This window comes from Gastrolobium bilobum, unplaced genomic scaffold, assembly GCF_033153095.1.
Source record: "Gastrolobium bilobum isolate Gb01-03AN ecotype WA unplaced genomic scaffold, APGP_CSIRO_Gbil_v1 utg12771, whole genome shotgun sequence".
In the NCBI taxonomy this organism is placed as follows: Eukaryota; Viridiplantae; Streptophyta; class Magnoliopsida; order Fabales; family Fabaceae; genus Gastrolobium; species Gastrolobium bilobum.
The window spans coordinates 5,729-27,508 of NW_026896441.1; the positions used below are offsets into that span (position 1 = coordinate 5,729).

General features: G+C 35.1%; 2 protein-coding genes and 1 long non-coding RNA gene across 4 annotated transcripts; all 3 read left to right on the plus strand.

Annotated features, from left to right (window-relative positions):
* Positions 1-1,445: 1,445 nt before the first annotated feature.
* On the plus strand, positions 1,446-7,386 carry LOC133299759 (protein NARROW LEAF 1-like). 2 transcript variants are annotated; one of them, XM_061499241.1, is made up of 6 exons: positions 1,446-1,659; positions 2,730-3,230; positions 3,364-3,507; positions 5,108-5,348; positions 5,446-5,946; positions 6,682-7,386. In XM_061499241.1, exons 2-6 carry the CDS (start codon positions 2,742-2,744, stop codon positions 7,113-7,115), a joined length of 1,809 nt encoding a protein of 602 aa, XP_061355225.1. In that variant the 5' UTR covers positions 1,446-1,659; positions 2,730-2,741; the 3' UTR covers positions 7,116-7,386. The 2 variants fall into 2 exon arrangements, with proteins under 2 accessions (XP_061355225.1, XP_061355226.1); XM_061499242.1 differs by having other exon boundaries at positions 2,742-3,230.
* A 1,665-nt stretch (positions 7,387-9,051) lies between these two features.
* LOC133299762 (serine/arginine-rich splicing factor SR45) lies at positions 9,052-14,804 on the plus strand. The gene is made up of 12 exons (XM_061499246.1): positions 9,052-9,288; positions 10,014-10,082; positions 11,097-11,185; positions 11,659-11,705; positions 11,793-11,873; positions 11,968-12,133; positions 12,229-12,457; positions 12,533-12,601; positions 12,705-12,824; positions 13,429-13,492; positions 13,572-13,606; positions 14,463-14,804. The coding sequence occupies exons 1-12, from the start codon at positions 9,101-9,103 to the stop codon at positions 14,530-14,532; spliced, it is 1,227 nt and encodes a 408-aa protein (XP_061355230.1). The 5' UTR covers positions 9,052-9,100; the 3' UTR covers positions 14,533-14,804.
* A 2,306-nt stretch (positions 14,805-17,110) lies between these two features.
* LOC133299751 (uncharacterized) lies at positions 17,111-21,599 on the plus strand. The gene is made up of 3 exons (XR_009749976.1): positions 17,111-17,192; positions 21,261-21,369; positions 21,465-21,599. It is a non-coding gene; the product is annotated as an uncharacterized LOC133299751 (long non-coding RNA).
* Positions 21,600-21,780: the final 181 nt, after the last annotated feature.

The window sequence follows — 21,780 nt, forward strand, 5'->3', positions numbered from 1 at the left end:
GTGCTCCCAATCTCCTTAATTATAACCACCGGCATTGAGCCCATCCAAGAGTTTGTATTTGATTTAAACTTTGTTTCCTTTTTTTCATGTAACAACCTTGGAGATTTGATTGATAAATTAGAATTTCAAATCTTGATTCAATCTTACCACAAATCATCTAATCTTATCTCTAATTTGGATAGAGATCTCATTGCTGAATCAAAAACTTGATTTTTAAATCTTTTTCTTTTCCAAAATTGCCCCGTTGCAAAACACGGGGTCTGAGAATTCGCAAACTGACGCTCTCAGCGTCAACTTTACGCTTCAAGCGTGAACGCTTCTGTCTGAAAAATTTCTTCCACGCTGCCAGCGTGAGATCCACGCTTTGAGCGTGGATTTTGATTTTGCAAAATCCTCGTTTTGCTCCAGTTTGTTTGCTTTTTCCTACAAAATTAGCATAAAATCAGTATTCAATCCTTGATTAAGATTCTGACAAATTAACAGTGATTCTTGCTCTTTTTCTCAAGATTTCATCAACATTCTTTCTCTTTTTGGCTCAGATTTCCTTATATGCTAGGCGCATATCATACCTCTTTGAGGCGAATCAGAACTTCTGGTATCTCCACGGGTTCGACTCTTTGAGCCGCCTATGAGACTAATCCAGAGTTTGGATGCGAGTCCAAGGATTACGGTACAAAATACTATCTTATTTCTCTCATGTTGTTAGAGAGAATTCCTATCTTATGGTGAGACAAATAAAGTGGGACCCATTATTTAAAAAAAAGTACCATATCTTAGGTGAAATGAGAAAATAGTTTTCCAAAAACTAATTATATATAAATCTAAATATAAATTAAGCACAAGATTAACAACGAGACAAATACATGCCCATACAATTATACAAACTAATAATAATACTAAAATGAAAGAGGTATGGTATACCGTAAAAGAATGAAAAAGTTAAAATGTCACAAAATATCAAATTGTTCATAATTAATTTGTTCCAAACATAAAATTGTCGCACGACACGACCGGGTGCATGTCTAATAAGATAAGACCCTCCCCAATATGTTATTTTAACTTCTTTATCAGTATCCTTATTGGTTATATAATTTTTGTCAATTGTTAGTTTTAATATTAAACCTATAGAGTGCATGAAATATAAATAACGTATTAATAATTAATAAAAATATCTATATTTGATAATATCGATGCTGGAAATATTTCCATCCTTCATATATTATAAAAAATTGTGTGATAAAAAAAATAAACACACGTGTAAATATGTAAGGTTTAATGTATCTCTAATCAGATAAATATTATTTTAAGGTCATAATTATAATTAATTATTAAATTATATTAATTATCTTCCAAAACGACTTGGTTTTGGGTATGTAATGACAAGGAGCACATTGTGTGTGTTGGTTTACTTTACCACATTACAAAGTACAAAGAGACACTGAGCTTACTTTACCACATTTCTATGCAGCTTATGGGATTGAATTGCAATCACCACTTAGCTCCATTCAAACCACCCTCTAAATTCTGCAACTTTTCTGCAAATTCTCTTTCCAATTGGCCTTTTGGATGAACTGGGTATCTCAATGAGGCTCTTCCAATTTCCACTCTGCCCCTGAACCGATCACTGCTCTGCCCCTGAACCGATCACTGCCTGCCACTGTGTGTTTGTTCTCTCTCTCTCTCTCTCTCTCTCTCTCTCTCTCTATATATATATATATATATATATATATATATATATATATCTTTTCAGCATGAAATGGCCATCCTTAAAGCTGATACATGTGTATATGCTATTTTCTTTTTTCTTTTTTCTGAATTTTTCTTTTTCTTATGGTTTTTGGGTGTTTTGGGTCACTGGGGTTCTGTGGAAACCTGCAAAATCTTAGCTTTATGGCGTTTGATTGTTAAACTATAGACTACCCATGTTGAAATTTCCGGAAACTAAGTCTCTGACACAGAAAGGACGTATCTTTTGTGCTTTAAGGACCTTAATTTGTCTAATGGAGGAATACAAATTTGTTCTTTGCTGTTTTTTTTTTAATTATTATTTATGGATGAAGTATCCTGAATTTCAGTCTTTTTTTTTTGGCCTTGTTTTTGGCGTGTATGGTAGCTTCCAAAAGAAGTTTAGCATGTCTGAAACTTAGGGGGTAAAACTTGCTTCTGCTATTCATTCATGGGAGTGACTGTCACTCTTCTATGGTTTTCTGATTATGTAGTATGCTGTTCTGTTTTAATTACATACACATCATGTATAATATAATACCATGGGATACTTTTCTTACTCACCATTTAACAATTTGTCATAGTTCATAGGTGGCAAAATTTCCTTCTTACATTTTATAATCTGGTTTTCCTTTAATCTCCCTTATCATTGCTTGTACGTTGTACCTTCCTTTGCCTTTCTATTAATTATTCTAAAAGTAATTTAGAGTTTGATATTTTGATTTGATTTTTTTTTTCTGTGCTTTCTCCTTCTGTTCAAATTTCTTTTATTTATAAATGAAAACTATAGGCTTATGTGGTGAATCTCCCCCATACAAGTCCCCATTTTTGTTAACAATATGTTTAATCAAAAGCTGATTTTTAGTTCTTTTGTCCTAAAATTGATGTCCCTTCTCTCTTTCTTTTGAAGTTTGATTTAAGCTCGAGTTTGTATTGCTATCTTCTTCTTTGTCATTTTTTGAATTATATTAGTCCCCTTTTGTTTAAATAAAACATTGTTTTAGTTTAATCAAAAGATGGAGCGCCCCAGGCTTAACATGAGGGCTCGTTGCTCTGGTTCGACTCCATCGGAAGAATCAGCTTTGGATCTTGAAAGAAACTGTTGTGGTCATTCTAATCTGCCTTCACTGAGTCCACCTATGCTTCAACCCTTTGCTTCGGCTGGACAGCACTGTGAGAGCAATGCTGCTTACTTCTCATGGCCTAGCCGCATCCATGATGCTGCAGAAGAGAGAGCAAACTATTTTTTAAATCTACAAAAGGGGTTACTACCTGAAACCCTTGGTCGGCTGCCAAAAGGGCAGCAGGCAACCACATTACTTGAACTCATGACAATTAGGGCTTTTCACAGCAAGATACTGCGTTGTTACAGTCTTGGAACAGCAATTGGTTTTCGCATTCGGCGAGGTGTATTAACAGATATTCCTGCCATTCTAGTGTTTGTTTCCAGGAAAGTTCACAAGCAATGGCTCAGCCCAATCCAGTGTCTACCTACTGCTCTTGAGGTTCTTGGAGATGTTCTACCTTAACCTCTCTGATTCAATTTTTCTGTTCTATATATATTACCATGAATAGTCAGTAACAAGTTCCGTAGTACCTAGTGCTGCAGTAAAAATAGATGTTTACTTTGTGAATCAGGGGCCTGGTGGAGTATGGTGTGATGTAGATGTGGTGGAGTTCTCATATTTTGGTGCACCCGAGCCAGTTCCAAAGGAACAGCTATATACAGAGATAACAGATGACTTGCGTGGGGGTGATCCTTGCATTGGTTCAGGATCTCAGGTGTTTCTTTGCACTCTTAATTAATGTTTCCTATGAAGGGATTCTTCCAATTTACAAAAGAATAGCTTTTGATTAATATTCCAAATATGTGGTGATCAAAGAAGCATTTTTAGCCTGATATTGGGCAACCTTTTTTCACTTAAAAATCATATTGTGATTTGTAACTACTGTCATTAAGGTTGACAATTCGGGTTGACGTGACACAACACACCATGAATTTAACACGAACACGACACAAATTTGAAAAGGCTCAAAATCTTTGACACAAATACGATCCGTTTATTTTGCTGGTTGACATGATATGAATAACCTGTATACTAAATGTTACTTTCACCAATGTTGTGTTGACACAACACGACATGAATAACCTGTAAGAAGATGTTGGCGGGTCAATATCATGTTTACGGGTTGACACTCAGCATGACAGGGATTTTTTCGTTTCAATTTTTTGCAACACAAACACAACGTGAATTTTGAAAATGGGTCGACTTGAGCACAAATTTCTTGCATCGTGTTGAAAATTGCCATCCCTAACTGTCCTTTGATTCTATCAAGTATCATATTTGTTTTCCATGGTGGTGTTGTTCTAGTGGAAAGCTTTGCCTACATGAGTCTAACTTCGCAGGTTTTGTAACTTCGACAAAGCATCTTAAGTTTTCTCAAGACTCACTTTAACTTCACAAAAGTTCATGCTGGTGTCTTTATGTGTGGATGGACTTGACCTTCTATGATAGACTACTAGAGACATAGCTACTGTTGATTCATGACTTCTTTAAATTTTGGACCTTAGATTTCAAGATTCATATGAACTATCTAATGCTGCCTGGAGCTATTATGCGGTTAAATTTTTTATCTATCTTTATTTGTTTCTAATTTTTAACTGATACCTGTAGATGGATGTGTATGCTTCTAAACAATGGTTTAAGTATTTGATTTCCTCCCTGATTTGTATACGTGGCATTCACAGCATATATGTTTAACAGCTTTTGAAGTGGAACTTAACCATAAATCTGGTTCCCAATGTATTTTCTTTGACGATCTTATTATTGGAATGTCTCTGGCCAGACCTATGGGAATCAGCTTTTCTTTCTATGATCTTTCAACCTGAGCTCTTTGAATATGTTTTTGGGATACATAACTCTATATTTCTATATTTTCTGACCTGATTTACCTATAGACTGCACTTAGATGTTTCTCCTTGGGTGAGTGCATGAATTGACTAACATCTAAGTGCAGTTTATAGGGTGCTCTGATACCATATTGTAATATGTAAAAAAAGGGTTTTCTGAATTGATACAAATTTGTATGATAAATTAAATATCAGACTTTCAGCTGACCATTGTCCTCTTAATAAGTCAAATTTGTAAAAGAATTTGTTAAATATAAAGCCATTCTTGAACCTTTCCTACATGTATCTCATCCCTTTGTGTTCTTAAGTGAGTTGAATGTCCACATTATCATTATCATAGAATAGCTATCTAGCTATGGCAGATCACTTCACTTACTGTTTTCAGAAATCAATGCAGTTCATTGAAGCATTACTGTTAGTAAATTCCTGTAATCGTGTTCTATTTGATGAATTTATTGAATCTCTAACCAGGTGGCGAGCCAGGAGACATATGGCACTTTGGGTGCCATTGTGAGGAGCCAAACAGGTAGTCGGCAAGTTGGTTTTCTCACAAATCGTCACGTAGCAGTTGACCTAGATTATCCAAATCAAAAGATGTTTCATCCTCTTCCACCCACACTGGGTCCTGGGGTTTATCTTGGTGCAGTTGAGAGAGCAACTTCATTTATAACAGATGAACTTTGGTATGGCATATTCGCTGGAATAAACCCAGGTAACATAATTTTAGGAGTCTGATTGATTTAATTGTGGCACTTAACATTTGTTCGCTGCACATACTCATCAGTCATCATGGTGCGTTTCTCCTGCAGAGACTTTTGTGAGAGCGGACGGTGCATTCATCCCTTTTGCTGATGACTTTGACATGTCCACTGTTACTACTTCCGTGAAAGGTGTTGGAGACATTGGTGACGTGAAAATTATTGGCCTACAGTCTCCAATTAGTAGCCTTATTGGAAAACAAGTAGTGAAGGTTGGAAGAAGTTCTGGCTTGACTACAGGAATTGTTTTGGCTTATGCCCTAGAGTACAATGATGAGAAAGGAATATGCTTTCTAACGGATTTTCTTGTTGTTGGTGAGAACCAACAAACTTTTGACCTTGAAGGAGATAGTGGAAGTCTCATCATGTTAAAAGGCGACAATGGTGAGAAACCACAACCAATTGGGATCATATGGGGAGGAACAGCTAACCGGGGCCGCCTTAAGTTAAAAGTTGGGCAACCTCCTGAGAATTGGACTAGTGGGGTTGATCTTGGGAGCCTTCTCAATCTACTTGAACTTGATTTGATAACAACAGATGAAGGACTTAGAGGTATGTCATTCAATCTCTATCAGATCATTTTTAGGTTCCTCTGTTCTTTCATTTATTTTATTTTTTTGAGATTTCTCCACTGGTTCATCGATTAATTGACTATTCCGGTGGAGCCGAGCAGGACCACAAGGGTGGCAAAACTCTCCCTACCAAGTTTTTAAGTATATATATATATATATATATATATTTAAAAGCCCTCACCCCACCCTCACTATTTAGGGTTAACGGGGAGTTGTTATATTTCCAATTTAGCATTGTCAAATAATGGATTAGAGCTTACAATGGGGTGTGTTTTTAACTTATGATATACCAAAAGGCTTCTTCAAATTTAAAATGAAGTTTGGAAGATGTCCACAAAAACATCTGGGTGCTATTGATGGTCCGGAACTATGTCAATACTCGAAGGTATATGGTGCAATAGGTGGTAATTGACTCTTCTAATCTGATATGATCTTAGTAGGGTTAGTTCCTATATTTGCCTATCCAAAACCAAATCTAGCATAAAATCATTTTCTTGAAACCTGTTACTATATTACTATGATAATATTTATTTACAATGAAGATAGTGTGAAAATATGGACACAATTCATATAGTAATCATATCATATGGAGAAGTTTTTGAAAAGTTTGTTCTTTGAATTGATTAGGATTATCTACATGAAGTGAAATTAAAGGTTAACTACTAAAATCTGAAGTAATAAATCCTGATCCTGTTTTTGCTGCTGTTACATATAGTGGCAGTGCAAGAACAAAGAGCTGCCTCAGCTACAGCAATTGGCTCTACTGTTGGAGATTCCTCAACTCCTGATGGTATACTCCCCAAAGATAAAGCTGAAGACAAATTTGAGCCACTTGGTCTTCAAATTCAGTCCATTCCCTTAGGAGTTGAACCTAGCAGCCAAGACATGAAACCATCAACCATGGAGACTGAATTTAAATTAGAAGATGGAATCAAGGTAGGTCCGAGTATCGAGCACCAGTTCATCCCGAGTTTCATGGGGCGGTCTCCATTGCACAAGAAAAACATGCTTGACAGAGCTGCAACAGAGAATTTGTCTTCATTGAGGAATGAGTGTGATGAAGATTTAAGTGTTTCACTGCAGCTGGGTGATAATGAAGCTAAGAGAAGGCGTTCTGAAGCATCAACTAGTACTGAGGAACCTCAATGAAGTAGAAGATTATTTACATAAGCTGGAAGAAGTCAAGAACTGATTTGTTATGAATTTAATCCATCCCAGAATGTGTTGTTTTATGATCACTGTGATACTTTATTTATGATTAGCAGCTATGAGAGTGAGCAATGATCTGAGTGGAGTTCACATTGTCTTTGAAGTTCAAGTGAATTTGTGGTCTTGGAGAGTCATATGCAATTCCTGAAATGCTTGAATTTCTGAAGTTATGTCACTTTTCAGTTAACATATGCAGACTTTGCCTATACACTGATAGTTCACAATTTCTGGAGTTCACATTTTTTTTTTTTTACAAAATTAGACTAAAAGAAAAAGAAAAAAAACATATCTAGACTGTTTTTTGTTTTCTTTATTTGGCAAAAATTGAAACTTACATCCAAATGGGATTGGAAGGTGAAAAAATAAGTCAATTTGATGTTATAAAGTTATATACATTATGTGTGTCTAATATCTAATTTGTAAGAGATTAATTACATAATTGAACTGAGACCCGCTGAATCACATAGGTTTGAAAGAAAGAAAAGAAAAATAAATACATGATTTATCCCACCTTAGATTTTAGAATTTTATTTTTCAACACTTTGCGTAGAATAATTTTCACAAACCATAGGTCAAGTCTCAATCTCATATCTGATTTATCCACCTTTCCTTTTAACTTAATTTATCTCTCTAAATGTCAAGATGTCAACAATATATTTTAAACATTGCTTTTTGGTGAAATAATATTTTTTTATTAATTGAAGTTTCATGTTTGTTCGACTATGTTATTGGATTCTTATTTCTTATATCAATGTTATGAAAACCCACTGGGATGAGTGAATTTTGGGTGCAGTATATGTACGTACATCTTGCTCAAAAAAGAAAAAAATTTGGGACGTAGATGGAAACATAAGTTAAAAACTGGATTTAAAAAGAAGAATTTTTTTCATTTTTAGAAAAAAGATGTAGCCAAATGGATACGTCTACTGTAGTTAAGAAATTTTCCAACATGCTGATTCAATCCATAAATGATTTTTTATTTTGAAATTCTTACCAATTGACCAATGTCTAAAAAGCGAGCAAACTTTCGGTGTAAGGGGTGTATTTACACCTGATTAAATAAGTAAATTTTTTGGGATATAGAAGGACATTTAAAAAAAGTTTGTTTTTTTACGATGTTACTTTAGATAACTTTATCTAATGTTCATCAAAACGACGTCGTTTTGGGACGGAAATCATGGTATTTTTGTAATTTTAATTTATTTCAGGGTTATAATAGTCTTTATCACTCTAATTTTTTAATTTTTCAACATCAAAATGACGTCGTTTCGATGAACATTAGATAAAGTTATCTAAACTAAGATCAAAAACTTTTTTCCCTTTTAAAAAAAGGGTTAAAATAAATTTTTTATCCATTTTAATAAATGAGTGTACGGGATTAAGTACACCTGTAATATTAATTTTTTTTTTTTTTAAAAGCATAATAAATCAGTCATTATGTCAGAACCAATGTGAATCGATTTGACTAGTTTGATTTTTATAAAAAAAGTAATTTTTTTTATGTTGTAGAAAATACTTTTTTCAATAAACAAAAGTAAAATTATTTTCTATATATATAATAGTGTGTGAAATTCATATTTTTTTTTTCTTTGGGTCCATATATTTTTATATATATAAGAGATAATTAAATTACATACAATGATTGTAATACATACCTAAAAAATAACATTGAAAGAGATTTAAAATCTTAATCCGCCTCGAATCAAATTAGTTGCAAAGGAATGAACCGAATATTTAAAAAAAAAAAAAAATTAGGAATGAAATGAATCCATGAAAACTCGGATAGACCCGACCCGGAAATGACCTGCTCCAAAGTCCAAATAACAAAGGGATAAGCGCTTTGCACCGTGTGTGTGTTCATTCTTGGGTTCACTTCACTTCGCCATTAGCTAGGGTTTATCGAGGGTTTCGTTCTCTCTCTAACAATGGCGAAACCTGGGCGAGGTCGTCGCTCACCGTCGGGCTCCGTTTCAGCCTCTTCCTCTCGCTCCTCCTCTCCTTCCGATTCTCGCTCCTCTCGCTCTCCCTCTCGCTCCAGATCTTTCTCTTCCTCCTCGTCCTCTCCGTCGCGTAGTTCCCGGAGCCGGAGCCCTCCTCCTCAGAGGCGAAAAAGGTAGCCACTGATTTCTGAATTAATGTTTGCGATTTCGAAGTCGTGGAGGTAAAAATTGGAGCGTGAATTGAACTCGAGGTTCTGCAGCTTGTTTGTGTTGTTGAATTTGGCTTGTATAGAAAATAAATGCGAGTGTGCGTTATTCTCTGAGCTCCTATTTGATGTTGAAGTTGAGAACTTTAATTTTTCATTTTTTTTTTTTGGGATTTCATGCTGAAGATTTGAGAATTCAATCCTTTTTCGCTTGCGATTTTGCATTTTGAGTGTGGGTGCAGATTTTCGATTCTGGATATGATTTCGATCCCCTAGATCGATTGCTCGTTTTGTGATGTTTTTGAAGAGGATTGTTTAAGCATGTCAATGATCTCTTGGATTTTCTTTTTGTTGTTTGTGTTTGACGAGTTGTGCGATGTAATTATAACTGAGTAGGAGTTGGTCTGCAACTTTTCCTGGTAACCTGTGACAACTGAGTGCAGTTGGCTCTTTAAAAGTATCAGTAGCTCAAATCTGTTATCGCATAGTCTAGTGTTGTGATAGGTATCAGTTAAAAATAGCTGGTTAATCAGGGTACATCATATCATTACTTTCAGCTGTATAAAGTACAAACATCAAATTAAAGAGTAGACAGTGGAAGCAATTTTCCTTCACTTTGTGGTCAATTATATTGTTATTTAATGGTAGAGCATAATTGATATGGTACTATTTTTGCTTTTTTTGTCCTTTAGTCCTCCTGAAGCAGCTAGGCGAGGTCGATCTCCTCCAGCTCAGTCCAAGAGAACTTCTCCTCCTCCAAGGTAAAATGATTTCAAATTTACTACTTTGATTCTACTTTTTTTTGTCATACTTCTTGAGAATTTTGCATAGTAGTTAATTGCACTGCAATAGTGTCACGAGCCGCGCCGTATGGGCGTGGCGGTGCATTGCCGCAAGAAACCGTGCCGCGTTGCACCAGAACGCAATAGCGGCCATTGCGATCGCATTTACAGCCAAATTGCAGCCATATTGCTGTCATAAGGCAAAATGTCAATTTTGTCCTAAATTTAATTGTGTAACTGAAATTTTTTAAGGTTTTTTTAGTCAATCTGTGTCTCTTTCTATCACTTCTCTCTATCTGCCTTTAAAAAATGTTTTTTTTTGTCATTATTTTTGTCATATATCTATTCTGCTATTTCCGCAGCCGCAACTCGCTATAGCGTTTTTCAGGGTTGGCCGCCACATGCCGCAATCTGCATTTGATAAATTTGGAATTTTGTCCTAGAGACTCGAAATTGTTATTTCAATTTATGTTTTCTATATGCCGCATGGATACGATTGCTGTCCTTGTTAATGTTTAACATGGTGTATCATGCAAGTCAGTAAGATGCAAACTAATAGTGGAACACGACAGTTGACACAGATTTCTAGTGTCAGGTTTTAGCCTATTATTTCTTTTGTTGATAAATTTCTAAATGCAGACATTTCAAATACTTTGATCCCCAGTTCCTTGCTGACTAAAGTGATGTATGGAAGATGGCTAGTGAGTAGTAAATGTCCTAAGGTCACATTTGTTTTTATAATTTTTAGTGCAGAACTGAACATTTCATATTCAAGATTTAATGGATTTGAATTCTCATATGATCATATCTTTCAAATATTGTAAATTGTAATATTTATATATTTTTTATTTTGATGTTTCACTTCATAATTTTAAATTAAATTCAGCATGCTATTTATGTGATCCTTTTAAGTTCTTCAATTGAAAGACTTTCTTTCTTTTTGTGTTACTTGTGCCTTTTTCTTATGTGTTTATTTCTTATGCCTGATCTTAGGAAGCCTTCTCCTGTACGTGAATCACTTGTTCTTCACATAGAGAAACTCAGCAGGAATGTCAATGAAGGCCATTTGAAAGAAATTTTCAGTATGTTCATTTCTTTCTAACATCTAGTTTCATCTTATACTGTGAATGTGATAGTATAGGTTCTATGTTGACATCCTCATGGTTGTCAAATAGTCGGATGAGCTCTTATTTGGTAATTCACATTTAATTGGTCTTGTCCAATGACAACGTGAGCAATCTCTCATGGCAGTGCAATGAGCATCCAGAAATTAAGCCCAAGGAAACTTCTCTTATGTTTCTTTTTTTATTTATGTTTCGATGTAATTATACTGTTACTTTTTCGTCACCGAGATAGTAATATTATTATTAACTTTTAAGACATTTACACTATCTTATTTCTTACATGGAATATCAATAGTCGAAAGAGACCTTTTAATAACCTTATGGAGCTTATATCAGTATCTGGAAGAGAGATTTTAGTGACCTTTATATCTTTAACGTGCTCTTATCCTCTTTTGGTGATTTTTTAGTAACCATTATGCATTAATTTTCAGGTAACTTCGGTGAGGTTGTTAGTGTTGAGTTGGCAATGGATCGAAATGTAAGTTTGCATAACGTTGGCATGATAGCTTGAGAGGGATTTAGTGTGATATGGTGTTTTCAATTTGCTTTTTGTTCTCATTTCCAGGTTAATCTTCCAAAAGGATATGGATATGTGCAATTCAAGACAAGAGGGGACGCTGAAAAAGCACTTCTGTTCATGGATGGTGTAGGTTTCTGTGAACTGAGTAGGACTAATTTCCATAATCAAGCTTGCTGGCTGCTGCATTTGGAAAGTGATGCCTTTATTTTCTGTAATGCAGGCCCAAATAGATGGCAATGTCATTAAGGCAAGATTTACCCTACCTCCAAGACAGAAAGTTTCACCACCCCCAAAGGCTTCTGCTGTTGCTCCAAAGAGAGATGCCCCTAGGACTGATAATGCTAGTGCAGATGTTGAAAAGGATGGGCCAAAACGGCAGAGAGAACGTATATACCTGATGTGTTTGTGCAGTATTTTTTTTGTTTGCATTGATCATGTTGGTGGGTTTTATGCGTACTTAACTGCAAATTGATGATACCAGCTTCTCCTCGGAGAAAACCTCCTCCTTCACCACGGAGGAGATCTCCTCTGCCTCGAAGAGTTGGATCTCCAAGACGACCAGATTCTCCTCGCCGCCGTGCTGATTCTCCTGTCCGTCGTCGATTAGACTCTCCTCCTCGTCGTGGTGACACACCACCTAGGAGGAGGCCTGTGTCTCCTGGAAGAGGTCGTTCTCCATCTCCACCAAGGCGCCTTAGATCCCCTGCAAGGTTGGCTTGTAATTGCATATGTTTGATTAACATTTTCCTTGGTCAGGTCTACTGATTTAATTATCATTTCTGTAGGGTCTCACCTAGAAGGTTGCGTGGAAGCCCAGGCCGGAGACGTTCTCCTCCTCCTCCTCCTCGGCGCCGGTACCCAAATTGATTGATCACTTTCTTTGATTATCATTTTGTGTTTTGCTTTATATCATACATGCTATTGGTTACCCATTGAAAAATAAATATTTTCCTCCAGTTCACCCCCACTCAGACGAGCTCGTAGTCCTCCTAGAAGATCTCCAATCAGTCGCAGACGCAGTCGCTCTCCAATTCGTAGGTCTGCACGCTCACGTTCAAGATCATTCTCACCTCGGAGGTAATTTTCTTTCATGCATATGTCTCAGTTTACTAAATAGGCTGATGTTCTTCCTTTGTTCCCTATATTATGCCCTATTTTTTAAGTATTCATTTGCCTTTTTTGCATTGTAATATTTTGATAGAAGCAAAAAAGGTGTGGGCTGTCAATGAGCATGTGAAAATATGATGCTTGGCCCTGATGGATTTTGTAGTTACCAAGATCCTTTCAAATGGTGATATACGCAGGCCCAATGAAGGTTAAATTGATGCTTAACTAGTAATTAAGGATGTAGACCTGCATGTGTTAGAAAAATGACTTTTATCACCTGATAAATAATGGCAGAAGAGAAAGAGATTCAATAGAGTAACAATTGTGTTGCTTAGGAAGAATCAAAGAATTGCTTATTTATTTTCCAAAAAGAAAAAAGAAAAAAGAATTGCTTATTTCACAGAATATGTCCACTGTGTACTTCAATATGCATCCGAAATACATGAGAAGTTTTAATACTGTTATTTCTGGATTTCTATTTATGTTATGCACCAATTGATCCATTGAGATTGAATGTTTGAATGCTAACACTTCGTAAATGTGTCAACACTCCATGAAATTTACCTTTTTACAGAGGTCGACCCCCTGTGAGACGCGGGAGGTCCTCGTCCTACTCTGGTTCACCTAGTCCCCGCAAGGTTTGTGCCCCCCTTCTTTGCTTTTGACGTTATTTCTACTTTTGATGTTCTATAGCTTAGCCCTTCATAATTTTGACAGGTATCCCGGAGATCAAAGAGTCGCAGTCCAAGAAGGTAATGTATATGGTACTTTTGATATAATTGTTTTCTTGTTTAATCTTTCATTTTATTTCCTTTTCTTGTTTGGTAACATCCACAGTTTTATTTTGCTTGGCAGATTGCTTTCTATTGTGTTTAGAAGCTCTGGTGTTTATTTTGTTGCTGCTGATGTGTTTTTCTCCCTTTTCAACTTCTATAATAATGTAATCATTTATGGCGTAAAACAAGATAAAAATAAGCTTCATGTTGTTTAGAATTTCCACTGGTGACTCTCTTGGTATAAATTTTCCGAAGAGAAGGATTAGTTCTCAGTTCTCTTCTTTCAAGAAAGGCACTTAAAAATATAATATAAATGAAAACCAACACTGACTGCATTCAAAGCTCAAAAGCGGTAACGGATGACCATATGAAATTGATTTAACTGATATGGTTTTGTTGCCTGTCAGACACCAGTTTGTTTCGGTGCTTCACACATGACACGAGGATGCAATCTTAAGTAGATGCTTATATGTTTGATGTAAATAAGATTGGCAATCTTACGTATTTTCCCTTCCTGAATGCTAACAATTAATCTGCAGTAGGATCTCGGGTACTCGAGTTTTTTTTTTGTGTGTGGTGGTATTCTCTTATTGGAATATTTGAACTAGTATTAATTAATTTTTTCAAGCGCACATCTCCAGGACAACCTCCTAGGCTTGTTAAAATAGTTTAGCATTTGTAGATTTTCATTAAATGATATGTTAATAAGCGATGTCAACTTTAGAGTTAACTTGCAAAGTCTGCATTGATGTTTCTTCTAATTTAAGTTATTTAATTGAATTGCATCTTCATTTCAGTTCTTTGCTGTGTTAAAATTTCTTCCTAAATGCAGGCCTTTGAGAGGAAGAGGTATTAGCAACAGCAGCAGCAGCAGTTCACCACCCCCAGCTCGCAAACCATAGACAATTCCTGTACATCTATTGTCTCATTCTGTTGATGTATTTAAAAGATTCTGTACTGAAAACTTACTCTAGCTGCAACGTGCTTGGGGATGTAGCTTTCTATTGTCTATTTTCTAACATGTTTTCTTTTAGCACTTAAAATAGTTTCGGAAACTTGCTGTTCCATTCATTTGCTTGGATTTCTTAGCTTTGTCAATTTTCTCTGAAATGCAAATTTTGGGAGATTATGGTGCTTGAATTTCTTACATCCAATTTTGATAAATTGGTTGAATCTATTTAGAAATTCAGTGGAATCCCCCTAATTTCTTCAGAAATTTGAGAATGAGAGTAAAGTAAATGTTTCATGTGATTTAGTTTCTTAGAACTAGTACAAATGCAAAATATGAGATAAGCTCTATTTAGTTTCTGAGCTTGGTTATCATTTATTATGAAGGCCATAATATACGGTGTTTTGGAAATTTCCATTGGTTATTATTTGTATCAAATTGTCTAGTTTGTGGTGAATTGAGAAAACAAGCGCACCGGGCTTCAAGATATCAACTGAAATTTTAAGTTTGGAAATTGTATGACGAATATTTTTTTTTCTGGTTGATTTTTTTTTTAACGAAAAATTTAGTTTCAAATGAAATTTCAACTAGTAGTCTCCCAGTGTATAAATTTGTTTAGATTGGATGCACTTGAACAAATTTTTAATCAGATGGTCAAATGGTTGTGATTTAATTTTTGAAAGCAAGTCATCTGCTGAATGATGTTGTACGTAACTAATTCAGCTTTTCTGAATTAAAATAAATTATAACTATCTGTTTCATATAATTAGAAGTTGTATACTTATTCATTTCATAAAATTTATAAATTGTATTTAAAACAAAATATTATTAAGTGCTAGATTTTTAATTTTGTAAAAATAATAATAATTAATTTTAATGTACGTACAATGTGTTTGGTTTCCTGTTTCACCTTAAAATTATAGATTTGCCAAAAATTATACAAAATATATTTGTACATAAATCTAAATCGAAATAGCATGATAAATCAATAGATATTGACAGCATGATTTATAGTATATTAATAAGGAATAGCTTAAAACCGTTAGCTATCGTCGATAGATTATTTCCTACTAATAGCTTGTTGGCCATTTTTTTTTTTTTTTTTAAGTTAACAGTTACTTTTAACTAAAGATAAAAGAAAGAGCTTTATTTTAATTTTTTTTTTTTTTTGTTAACTCATGCAATACTAATACCAATTGCGGATAAGGATAGAGACAATCATCATTCAAGATAAATAATGTCTCTTTTTTAAGTATAAGACATCAAAATCTCATGATATGATCATCATCAAAATCTCATAATATGGCACGATCATCATCATATTTATTACAATTAGAGGTGATTTATCTACACTATCTTCTTTACTGTCGTGATCATCATCACTTTACCTCTTATATTCTTATCCTTTTTTAAGTGTTATCCATGCATTAATATCCATAATCTTAATAGCAAAATACATTTGATCGTCACAATCGATTGACTAAAGCACATCAAAAGCTCTTACGCATATACATTCAATATTTATGGTTTTACTTTGCACAGAAAATGTTTATGACAATAAAATAGAAGAATTTTGGTTACCTTTTTTTTCTTTTTCTTTCACAAGTGGCAAATTGGCCGCTTACACTTATCGTTGGTTTCTTAACTTAATCTGGCATGTAATTCAATCCGAGAGTGTATAAACTTGTTTATATCAGTATTGAAGATTAAAGCCCTTCAAACTTGGCAACGGAACCTCAGTTATTGTTTTATAGACCAGCTCCATCAAGATTAACATGTTTCTTGAAGCAAGATGAATATAATACAAAACAATTCAATTTCTATAATAATTAAATGAAGATCTGAATTGACATGTGACTTACCTAAGCAATAAAATAAAAAATATATATTTCAATGTAAGTTAGAACTTTACTACTTGTAGCTATTCTTCTGGATCTTTTTATTTGTTGAAATTTTTACAAGAACATGAACCATGTCCGAAATGATGGAATCTAGTTCTCTCCCTAACTATTAGTTCACTACAGTAAGCCTCTGAGACCAGTTTTGCCATTTGGTGACAATCAACACACATTCTAGTTTGTAGTCACAAACTTACAAATACATACTTGAAATTATAATTTGGGAAAGGGCAAGGAGAAGATATATCCAATAAAAAAAACAATCAATACTAAACGATAAAATCACATTTCTCGCTCTATTTGAACACGTACGGGAAATCAGGTGTCATCCACAAAAATATAAGTCAATCCAACATAAAGAGTAATAGTTGGACACAATCAGTCATGTGATAAACCAATAGATGTAAGAAATCAAATTTATATAAGAACTAGTCCTAAATCAAACATGTTACACATTATCTTCCCTTTATCATAGGGAGGAGGATGAAATAGATAAAGAATCTAGCTCAACATCCCTAATGTCAAAAATTAAACTTTGACTTTGCCACTCATTATTGACCCACCGCCATACGAGAAAAATCTACAGGACTTGATAAAAATAAGTTCTTCCGCCATCTACTAGAAGAGCCTAGGAAGAAGGACATAGCTTAAGATATAAAGCGCAGTGCAGCCACCCCGACTTCCGTCCTATCCTAATAAGAGACCTGGAGAACAGGTAAGCTCCAATACATAGTTCATCTATAAAGTTGGTATCTTCTACTGCCATTCTTGATGTTTCCAGTTATGATGAGTTGCCAATAGAAAAACAACTTTTGGTTGCCGACAAACAATTCAGAATTAAACAAATAGCAAAAAAAGGAAGAGAAGACAACACAAGTCGGTAGTAGCAGCCTATAAATACACATGTATGTTTAGGTGTGTATTAGTGAAAAAAGAAAAGCAGAGTACCCAATAGTAGAAAGAAAGTGTCGTGGCACTTAGAAAGAGAAAAAAGAAAGGAGAGAGTGACCGTGAGATCAAAGAGTGTGTTCTTGTAATTTTTTCTTTTTTAGCCAATTTTAATTTAATGCAAAAGTTTCTTCATCTATCATTCTTCATTTTTCTTTAAATTTCCAACAAGTGGTATCAGAGCCACGCCACGGTCGATCAAAGATGGCGGAGATGATGCAAACACAGATTCCAAAATTGTCAAAGAGTAATTATGGAAACTGGAGCATTTAGATGAAGACGTTACTAGGTTCCCAAGATATATGAGACCTTTGTTGAGGATGGATACATGGAGCCCGCCAATGCAGTTGCTGAAGCAGTTTTATTAGATGCTCAGAAAAAGATCCTTAAGGAGTTACGGAAGAAGGACAAGAAGACTCTTTTCTTAATTTTTTAAGGTGTTGATGAATCAACCTTTGAGAAAATATCAGATGTAAAATCATCCAAGGAAGCATGGGAGATTTTACACAAGTCTTGCCTGGGAGTTGACAAAGCTAAAAAGGTACGACTCCAATCACTTAGAGTTGAGTTAGAAAACTTAAAATGTAGAATACAAAGCCAGTTATAGATTATTCCCACGAGTGCAAAAGGTGGCCAAAAAGATAAAAAGAAATGGAGAGATTTTAGATGATGTCCGAGTAATGGAGAAAATTCTACGGTCACTAACAAGAAATTTCAATTATATTGTCACTGTCATTGTCATTGAAGAAGCCAAAGACTTGTCATTTATATCTATTGATGAGCTTGTGGATTCTCTTCAAGCTCACGAGCAAAGAATGAATCTTAATGAAGGTTCTAGCAAATTGGAGCAAGCTTTGCAAAGTAAGTTATCTCTTGATGTAAATCATGCCAGCAGCAGCAACTATGGACGTGGCAGAGGAAATTGTGGTAGATATAGAGGAGACTTAAACACCTGAGGTGGATTCAACACTCGAGGTGGTCGTGGCATACGCGATGGATATAGTCAAACAAATAGAAGATTTCAAATTGATGCAGCAGCATATGGACGTGATCAAGGAGCATATAATCATGGTCGAGTTCGTGGTTTCGTGACCCGAGGAGTAGGAAAATTTCAACAAAGAGGTGATAAATCTCACTTGCAGTGTTGTAATTGCAATAGATATGATCATCTCGGCTATGAGTGTAGAGATGTTGCTAAAGTTGCGGAGAGAAGTCATTATACAGCAAATGTAGAGAAAAATGATGAACCGATCATGTTGTTCACTTACAAAGGCGAGGAAGATAGTGAGAAAGATGATTGGTACCTTGATACTGGAGCTAGCAATCACATGTGTGGCAAAAGGAGTTATTCACAGAGCTGAATGAGGAAGTCCAAGGAGAAGTTACATTTGGTTATCTATCAAAGATTCCAGTTAAAGGCAAAGGTAAGATTATGATATTCACAAAGATTAGAGATAGAAAATGCAAATACATTTCAGATATCTATTATATACCATCTTTGAAAAGCAATCTCCTCAGTCTTAGTCAGCTTATAGAAGAAAGATATGATATACATTTGAAGAGTATTTCTCTCATCATGAGAAATCAGAAAGGACAATTGATTTCGAAAGTTGATATAACAAGAAATCATCTATTCGAGCTAAACATCCAGACTAGTGCAATAAAGTGCATGAAGACCATCATAGAAGATAGTTTGTGATTATGGCATCTCAGATTTGGTCATCTTGGATTCACTGGCCTAAAGCTGCTATCAAAAGCGAAGATGGTAAATGGATTACCAATAATAAATCAACTAGTTCAGCTGTGTGAAGGATGCATGAGAGGAAAGCAACATAGACAAAGCTTTCAAGTTGGCAAATCACGGAGAGCAAAAAGACCACAGCAACCAGTTCACTCAGATATAGCTGGTCCATTTGATATTCCATCTCTTTGAGGAAACATGTACTATATTACTTTTATTGACGATTTCAGTAGAAAAGCTTGGGTATATATTCTCATAGAAAAATCATAAGCCCTTGATAAATTCAAGGAATATAAAGTAATGGCCGAAAAACAAAGTGGACAGTATCTAAAGGTGCTCAGAACAGATAGAGGAGGTGAATATACTTCCAGATTATTTGAAGCATTTTGCAGGGCACATGAAATAATTCATCAATTGACAGCTGCCTACACGCCACAACAAAATGGAATTGCGAAAAGGAAAAATTACACAATTCTTGATATGGCGAGGATCATGATTAAGGGAAAGCGAATGTTTTGGGCCGAAGCAGTTCAAAGTGCTGTCTATCTATTGAATCGATGTCCAACAAAGAGTGTCAAGTTCAAGACACCAAATGAAGCATGGAGTGGTAGAAAGCCAGAGGTGAGCTATCGAAGAATTTTTGGTTGCATAACATATGCTCATATTCCAGATCAGAAGAGGAAGAAGTTAGATGATAAAGGAGAAAAATGTAGCAAAGAGAATTTTAAGATATATCAAAGGAACCATCATTCATGGATTATTCTATACGCATTCCCAAGATTCAAGGTTAATTGGCTATGCAGATAGTGAATATAATGGACATGTAGATGATCGAAAAAGTACTTCAGGATATGTTTTTCATATTGGCTCAACAATTGTTTCATGGTCGTCAAAGCGACAACAGACAATTGCTTTATCATCATGCGAAGCTGAATACATAGCCGCAACAGCGTGCACGTGTCAAGCGATTTGGTTAAAAAATATTTTGAATGAATTTCATTATGAGCAAGAAGGTCCAATTACTATATACGTAGATAACAAGTTTGCTATATCACTTGCGAAGAATCCAGTCTCCCATAGCCAAAGCAAGCATATTGACATGAAATATCATTTTATTCCGGAGCAAGTTAAAAACAAATTTGTGAAATTAGTCTACTGCAAAACTGAAGAACAATTGGCAGATATTTTTACGAAACCATTGAAGACCAATATGTTCAACAAACTCAAACATATGATTAACCTGCAAAGTCAAATTTGAGGAGGAGTGTTAAAAATCAAACTTTGACTTTGCACTCATCATCGACCCACCGCCATACGAGAAGAATCTACAAGACTTGATAAAAACAAGTTCTTCCGCCATCTACTAGAAGAGCCTACTATCTACAAGGCTGGTATCTTCTACCGCTATTCTTGATGTTTCCAGTTATGATGAGTTGCCAATGGCAAAACAACTTTTGGTTGCCGACAAACAATTCAGAATTAAATAAATAATAAAAAAAGAAAGATAAGACAGGACAAGTCGGTAGTGGAAGAGAAGACAACACAAGTTGGTAGTCGCAGCCTATATATATTCATGTATGTTTAGGTGTGTATTAGTGAAAAAAGAAAAGCAGAGTACCCGAGAGTAGAAAGAAAGTGTCGTGGCACTTAGAAAGAGAAAAAAGAAAGGAGAGATTGAATGTGAGATCAAAGAGTGTCTTCTTGTAATTTTTTTCTTTTTTAGCCAATTCTAATACAAAAGTTTCTTCATCTATTATTCTTCATTTTTCTTTAAATTTACAACACTTATAGCCTTGAAATTTGGCTAGTTAAGGCTAGATTGAACTAAACGATAACAAGATTTCAAGATCTCACACTAAAACAATCAAAGCTTCAATGGAAATAACTAGTTCAATCTTGGTTCTAATCAGTGGCGGACGTAGATTGGCGCACGTGACCGCACTTGCGGACATAAAAATCTGAAAAAAAAATCTCAATTTTTTTTTTGAGTTTGCAATTGTCGTTGGGTACTTGGGTTCTTCTATCTATCTTATCTGAAGACAGAAGCTGATTAAAAAAAACCCTTGGCTCCTTCTCCTTCAATCAACCATGAAGATTGAAGTACAAGGACGACAACAACAGGGAAGCACAACAAAAACACCACCATAGGAATCGTTGAGGTCCGCCACTGAACCAGACCCTCAGAAGTCAGAAATGTTCAAAGGTATGGTTTTTATTCCCCCAAAATACTTGTTTCTTCTGTTTAGTTTGTTGCATGCAATTTTTGCTCAGAATTTCATAAAAATAAGGCATTTTCAGGATATTATTGGTGTTGGTCCTGAGTGTGACGTGAATCTTGAAGAAGGGTCTTATCATGAATTTGAGGACAAGGCTTTCACTAGGCGCTTCCAAGCCTTGATTGCTGTTTTTTTTTTGTGGTTGTCTTCTCTGTGTTTTGCTTGATCATATGGGGTGGTAGCAGGCCTTACAAGGTAGAAGTTACTGTCAAGGTAAGCAAATTTTTTCAGTTTTGTAAGGAGTAAATTTATGCCACTCTTCTGTATTTTATTTTAATGCAAAAGTAGTTGCTGTTGCTGGTACATGATAAATTGGGAGTAAACATTTTGTGACTTTT